This window comes from Penaeus vannamei, chromosome 1, assembly GCF_042767895.1.
Source record: "Penaeus vannamei isolate JL-2024 chromosome 1, ASM4276789v1, whole genome shotgun sequence".
Taxonomy (NCBI): Eukaryota; Metazoa; Arthropoda; class Malacostraca; order Decapoda; family Penaeidae; genus Penaeus; species Penaeus vannamei.
The window spans coordinates 48572560-48580059 of NC_091549.1; the positions used below are offsets into that span (position 1 = coordinate 48572560).

General features: G+C 41.1%; 1 protein-coding gene across 1 annotated transcript in view; it reads right to left on the reverse strand.

Annotated features, from left to right (window-relative positions):
- Positions 1-1131: 1131 nt before the first annotated feature.
- Kcmf1 (Potassium channel modulatory factor 1) overlaps positions 1132-7500 on the reverse strand; it is a gene marked incomplete at its 3' end in the record, with an annotated part of 27765 nt that continues 21396 nt past the window's right edge. Inside the window, 4 exon segments of the mRNA XM_070123960.1 lie at positions 1132-1230; positions 4235-4329; positions 5254-5361; positions 6518-6657. Of these exon segments, the coding sequence (XP_069980061.1) occupies positions 1132-1230; positions 4235-4329; positions 5254-5361; positions 6518-6657 (442 nt within the window).

Consider the following 7500-nt stretch of genomic DNA (forward strand, 5'->3'; position numbering starts at 1 on the left):
CCCAGCATATGTATTTGATTATACAAACATAACTAACTACGAAGTGAAGCGAATATGTATTATTTGAATAGATTCTTAAAAAAAAAAATGCTAAAAATGCGAGAAAACAATTGCCGTAAGAAATAAGAAATTTATACTAGGTACATCACATGTAAGGTAAAACAAAAATTACTCATGTAAAGTAAGAGAGAGAAAACTTATACATAAAGACTAGCATGAGTTTATCGCCAACACAAAACAAAGGCAAGATGACATGTCTAACAAAATGCCTAAAAAAACTAAAAAAGATAAGCAGACACATAAAATCCCTAGTCAGCCACATCATAAAAATAAATAAGAACAAAAATTCAAGGAAGTGCACTCCATGTAAACAAAAGGGATGTTCAATCACATCGTAGAAATGCAAATATGTGGTGTGGTTAAATAACTGAGAATTTATCAATATTAATAAGCATGTTGTGGAATAGTGGTGAGGATGAGGTATACAAGTCACTATATAGCTTTAAATTTCACAATATAAATAACAAGTCAATGCTTGATATCTTTCACAATTTCATAGAATTACATGGAGATGCTTGACTCTAGTTCTTGTTATAAAAAAAAGAAAAAAAATCTTGAATCTCTACAAAGTAAAAAATAATAACAATAAAAAAAGACAATTAAGCTAGCCAACAGCAAAAGACTTTTTAGACATTCTGCATCATTACATTGCATTCACTGACAAAGCCTCACAGATATATAAGAATGCTTCCTATCTTTACAATAAGTGTTATTTTTTACTGTTAATCTTTGTGACAAATAATCCAATTAAGTTACATCTGAAGAATACTGAAGCATAAATAAATGTCTGAGTTTTCATTCCAGCAGGAAACGGGTAAAAGGCATCTAAGAACACTTGGGATATTATGCCTTTACAGAAAGGGTTTAAAAACACCCATTACAGCAAGTACGTGGTCCACAGGATATTCAAGAGGCTCAAACGCGATGCAGGGATTAAAATCAGTAACTCTTCAAGTGCAGAGCACTAAAGATCTAAAGACCTGGCTGGTTGGCTGGCCTGCTACCTGCTGCCGTTCTAACTGAATCTGCAACTGTTGCAGCTGTGAGGCAGCAGAAGAGGAGTTGTCACTTGCCGTGGCTCGACGCACTCCCGAAAGCTGCGAGAGTAACTCAGCAATGGGATCCATCGACTCGCGTGAAGATGGAGAAAACAGACCACTGCTGACACTCCTTTTAAGACAAGAACAAAATGATTTCCTTATAAACAACATTTCACAGAATGTATACCAGAAGAAACAATATAAATTGAAAGAAGAATTATATATCAAATTAAACACAAAATCAACATAGGTCAATTTTAATTTACATAATATACAACAGCTTCATTTACATATGATCAAACTCTATTGTCAGGAATTCTTTACTGAACTTATTTTCTATGTACCTCAAAATAACACAATACATCAATACTAAAAATGAAAACAGTTATAAAGAAGGTTGAGGAGAAAAATGAAAAGAAGGAACAGGAAAAAGGACAAGGAACAAGAGAAAGGATGATAAAAGGGAGGTTGATAAGGAAGAGGAAGGCAAAAAGGAGGAGAGGGAGGGAAAGAAATAGGAAGGAAAGAAACAGGAAGAGAAAAAAGAAAGTGGAAGAGAGAAAACAAGTAGGAAGAGGGAAAAGAAGAGGAAAAAACAAAATGAGGAATAATAGGTAAAGGAAAAAATGAAAAGGAGGAGGAAAAAGAGGATGGAGGAAGAGGAGTAGGAAGAGGAGGAGAAAAAGCAGGAGGAGGAGGAGGACATGGAGGAGGAGGAGGAGATGTAGGAGAGAGATAATGATGAGGAGGGGAAAGAAGGGGTGGTAGGGGAAGGGGAGGGGGAGGAGATGAAGGAGATAGATAATAAAGAGGGAGATAATGAAGACAAGGAAAAAGAAAGTGGAAGAGAAAAAACAAGTAGGAAGGGGGAAAAGAAGAGGAAAAAAACAAAATGAGGAATAAGAGGTCAAGAACAAACAAGAGAGGAGGAGGAGGAGGAGGAGGAGGAAGAGAAGGAGCAACAGCAGGAGGAGGAGAAGGAGCAACAGTAGGAGGAGGAGGAGGAGGAGCAACAGCAGGGGGAAGAGGAGTAGGAGGAGGAGGAAGAAGAGGAGGAGGAGGAGAAAGAGGAGGAGAAAGAGGAGGAGGAGGAGGAGGAGGAGGAGGAGGAGGAGGAGGAGGAGGAGGAGGAGGAGCAGGAGGAGAAAGAGGAGGAGGGTGAGGAGGAAAAAGAGAAGGAGGAGGAGATGCAGGAAAGTAATAATGGTGACAAGGATAAGGAAGGGGAGGATGAGGATGAGGATGACGAGGAAGAGGAGGATGAGGATGACGAGGAAGAGCAGGAGAAAGAGGAGGAGTTGCAGCAGGAGAGAGAGGAGGAGTTGCAGCAGGAAAGAGAGGAGGAGTTGCAGCAGGAGAGAGAGGAGGAGTTGCAGCAGGAGAGAGGAGGAGGAGTTGGTGCAGAAGAGGAGAAAGAGGAGGAGTTGGAGCAGGAGAGAGAGGAGGAGTTGGAGCAGAAGAGGAGATATAAGGAGGAGGGGGTGGAGAAAAGATGGAGGAGAGAGAGGAGGAGGAGGAGGAACAGGAGAAAGGGGAGGAGAAGGAGGAGGAGAAAGAGAAAGAGAAAGAGGAGGAGGAAGAGGAGAAAGAGAAAGAGAAAGAGGAGGAGGAAGAGGAGGAGGATGAGGAGGAAGAGAAGGGGGAGGAAGAAGAAGAGGAAGAAGAAGAGGAGGAGAAGGAGGAAGAAGAGGAGGAAGAAGAGGAGGAGGAGGACAGGGAGGAAGAGGAGGAAGAAGAGGAGGAGGAGGAAGAGGAGGAGGAGGAGGAGGAAGAGAAAGAGGAGAAGGAAGAAGAGAAGGAGGAGGAGGAAGAGAGGGAGGAGGAAGAAAAGGAGGAAGAGGAGGAGGAGGAAGAGAGAGAAGAGGAGGAAGAAGTGGAGGAGGAGGAAGAAAAGGAGGAGGAGGAGGAGGAAGAAAGTGGGGGAGGAGTTGGAGGTGCCTGAGAAAGTGGAAGAGAAGGAGGAGGAGGAGGAGGAGGAGGAGGTGGAGGTGGAGGAGGAGGAGGAGAGGGAGGAGGTGGAGGAAGAGAAGGAAGAGAAAGAAGAAGAGAAGGAGGAAGGAGGAGGAGGAGGAACAGGGGAGGAAGAGAAGGAGGAAGAGGAGGAGTGAGGGGGAAGGAAGAGAAGAAATGAGGAGGAGGGAGGAGAGATGTTGGACGAGAAATCCTGAGAAGCCAGGAGAGATGAGGAAGAGGTTAGAGATAGGAGGAAGGAAGAGGAGAGATGAGGAAGAGGTAGGAGGAAGGAGGAAGGAAGAGGAGAGATGAGGAGGGTGGAGTGAAGTGGTGGAGAGCAGAAGCAGGTAGGAGGAGGGTGCAGAAGGAGGAAGGACGAAGATAGTGGATCAGGAGGAGGAGGAGGAGGAGGAAAAAAATGGAAGGAGGAGGAAAAGAATGGGAGGGAGGGAGGAGGGAGGAAGGAGTGAAGAGGAAGAGGAGGAAAATAAGGATACATATAAAAATGAGAAAGATAAGGTGACGGAGGAGGAGGAGGAAGAGCAGGAGGAGGAGGAAAAGCAGGAGGAGGAAGAGCAGGAGGAGGAAGAGCAGGAGGAGGAGGAAGAGCAGGAGGAGGAGGAGGAGGAGGAGGAAGAGAAGGAAGAGAAGGAAGAGGAGGAGGAGCAGGGGGAAGGCTGAGGAGACATGAGAAGTTGGGCAGAGCAGGGGAGAGAAGAGAGAAGGAGAGAAATTAGGAGGGAGGGAGGAAGAAAGAACAAAAGAACAAAAGGAGGGAGGAGGAGAAAGAAAGGATCAGGAGATGGAGGAGGAGGAGAAGGAGAAGGAGGAGGAGGAGGAGGAGGAGGAGGAGGAGGTGGAGGAGGAGGAGGAGGAGGACGAGGAAAAGGAGGAGAAGAAGGAGGAAGAAAGATATAGGAAAAAAAATAGAGGAAGAGAAAGCAGAGGAAGAAAAAGTAAGTGATGGAGAAGGATGGGGGAAGAAGAGAATAAAGAAAAGGATTAAAAAAAGAATTGGAAGTCTTGAGTGAAAAATGGAGAACTAGCATAGGCCAATAAAAGAAAAAAAAAGGGAGAAGGAAGATAAAACAAAAAAGTAACCCACTAATATTAGAAGAAAATACAAGTATGAAATTATTGTAGAGGGGGAAAAAAAAGGAGAAATAATAAATAATACATACCCAAACGTCATGTTCCGTCTAGCTACGCCCCTCCCGATACCTCGGCCCTGGTGAGGTATTCTACGTACTCCATGACGTGATCCAGATGGTTCATCGTGAGAAATTGAGTTAAGGAAAAATATACCTGTATAAGTTGGTAAGTGTGTACATATGACTGAGAGGGTTTAACTTATTGGACCTGGGTGCTTTGTGGCTCGAGCACAGACTGATCTCCACGCATTCAGCTTGCTGGAATGTCAACTATTCTGGGTGTATGGTTTGTGTGTACCAAGCATGTGGTATCAAGACTGCGTGCCATCCTTTTTTCTGGTGACACATTTTGCTGTTTTGCCTTTTTCCGAGATCTAGATTTGCCATTTGTTATGCTGTATCAAGATCGTAACAGATTATTTTTTTTAAGCACATTCCATATCATCTTTCTTGGTTGTTTATACTCTGTGCACTAACAATAACAAAGTATAACCTTGTGGTACCTGTTATCTTTTCATATCTTAGTATCACTTAATTTTCCATGACAAACTCTGTACCTCCAGTAACAGAGGACAGGAATAAAGAGCCCCTTCCTGAAAGGAAAGCCTGCTGTGTCTATCTCCCTCCCCAACACCTGCGACTATAAAATTTTCCAGGACAAGATGTTCCCACAAACTACCCCTCAGACAAATTTTTTTCATGGCAAGGTGTCCCCATCACCAAGATCCAACAGGCTAAACAAGTGAAAAGGCAAGGATACCTATAAATTAATTTTCTGTCTTAATCAAGATACTTCATTAAATATCATTTCACCAAAATAAGTATGCATGATGCAATTTGTAACCTATATTTCACATATGTGTCTAACCACTTCAAAAGAAACCTTCAAACATCAATTATTCTTTAAAGGTAACTTTAATGCAAGTGTATTACTAAAAACTAGGCATAAGACTAACTGCAAAATAATTAAGTTTACATTTAAGTTAGCATAAAATATATGGAAATCAGCATTCAAACACATTTTCAAACCAATCAGCATAAAAGGATATAAGGTCCCTGGGAGCCCCTGAGCGGTGATCCAAGGTGAGGTGAGCAGCAAAATCATCTGTAACATGGTTGGGATCTCCCCCTGGCACAGATGCACATATTGGACACACCTGTTCAAAAGAAAATGAGAATATCATGTAGTAAATCATTATATCATCATATATGCCCACTTGCAGAACTAACTCTTTGTGTGACATACTGATAATGATCATCAACTAGAGATATATTTTACTATTAACCTTTTGTTGTCAAGATGGCAAGTCTACATGCCATGTCCATTGTCTTTTTATTTATTGGTTGCCTTAACACACAGATGACTCCACAAGTACTTTAACAACAAGTAGTCAAGTAATAGTCCTACCTAGCTCACATGCCTTGATTTTTGGAAAACTTTCTTATTCTTAATTGCTATTATTTTTGTTAATAACACTATAATGATCTAAATGTCAACAATAATAATAACAACGTGAATATTAATAACATTTTAAAATATCAAAAAAACTCAAGGAAAAGGGAAATCAGCCAAGAACATACAGGCTTCTCAATTGTCTCCTTGGTGGTTGAGCACTGGTAAGCCATCTATGTGCAAACAAATTACACAAAAGAAAATGGTAGTACAGTCTAATTACCAGTACCATACAATAATAAAAATATTAATATATATGAATAAATGATCAACTGCACAATCAATACTGTTCCAAGAATAGATAAGACTTTGTATGACAATTCACACTGTAAATTAACTATTTCTGTTTTAACATGGGCATAAAATGTGGCGTTGTAGGTAGCTGGGTTGCCAAAAGACTGGCACCTGATCCTCCACAATAAAGATAACAGTGCCATGGATCCCAGCCTGCCCTCTGGTTTTAAAGGGTATCTGATTAGTAATAAACAGGGGAATTAAGTCCCCACCCCCCTAAAAAAAGAACGAGGAAAGTAAGAGGGAGGGAGAGAGAGAAAAACAGAAAGAAAAAAAAAGAAAGAAAGAGGCAATGTCCATCCTATTTCACCATGCTATTTTCCTAGGACATTAAACAAATATTTCCCTTAATATATCAATTTAGTTGGACACCTGTATACCTACACATTTTTCAAAACTTAAGGAAAGGATGGAGCCAGTATTCTATCAGTTGACAGATTCTTCAAGTTCACCATATCAAATATATATGACACAGTTATCTACGAAAACCTGAGTAATATTATTAAAACTGAAGCCAGTCACAGAACAGAAATTAACAGAACCATATTCTTCAAGGTATCCCTTACCACTTCGTATGCTGTGTCCGGATGGTCTGCTGTAACATGGTCCTGGAGAGAGGTTTCTGTATAGCCCATTTTCCCACAAAATGGACATGTTAAACTTTGAGGCTGGTCTGCCGAAAGTGCTTCCCCTCCATAATACACATCTGGAATAAGTAGGATCAAATTAGAGAAGATGAATAAAAGATAACCTAAAATTGGCATTTCCCTTAACCCATTTACAATGGGTGTCCCATAAATATTGCCAGGCGTCCCGCCAGTGTGACGTTAGATCGTAGCTTGCGCTCCGATTCCATCGCAGGCTGCAGCCGGCACGTGGGCAGATTCCAGGCCAGCCCCAGTGCCTGAAATCTAGTCAGTAGGCTCACTTGAGAGGCATCTAGGTGTGTGGTTTGCAGGTAGCCCACAAGTATACTTGTATGCAGTGTCAAGACTAATCGCCTCCCTTTTGCTAGGTAATTATCTCTTTCTACACAATTTTTTTTTCCTCCATTTTCCAAACTCTATATTTGTTACTTGATATGCTGTATCAAGATGGTAAGAGACCGTTTCCCTTACACAGACTTCATATCGTCTCTCTACAAAGTCCATACATAACTCTGTGCAATATAAATAATACCAAGTAAGATTTTATTGTTGTAATTTTTTTCATATTTTCATAATATTCAATTTTGAATAAACTGCCCTCCTTTTGTAGGCTTTGAAATAGTGTCCTCCTTGGAGCTGGTGCTCTTCCAGCCATACTGCATGGATGGTATATTCCATATTTTCTTACCTATGGAAATAATGCTAGAGCCCCTTACTAAATGCTCACTGAGTATAATCACACTCAACAAGCTTTGTGCATTCATGGCAAAAAAATTCTGGCACCCAGACTTTTGGCAATTTTTTTTCACAACAGTATATTCCATGTCCTTCTCTCAAATTTTTCCAAGGCAGCACTTGTCACTTGCCCTCTGCCAATTTTTTTCATGACATGATGGTCACAT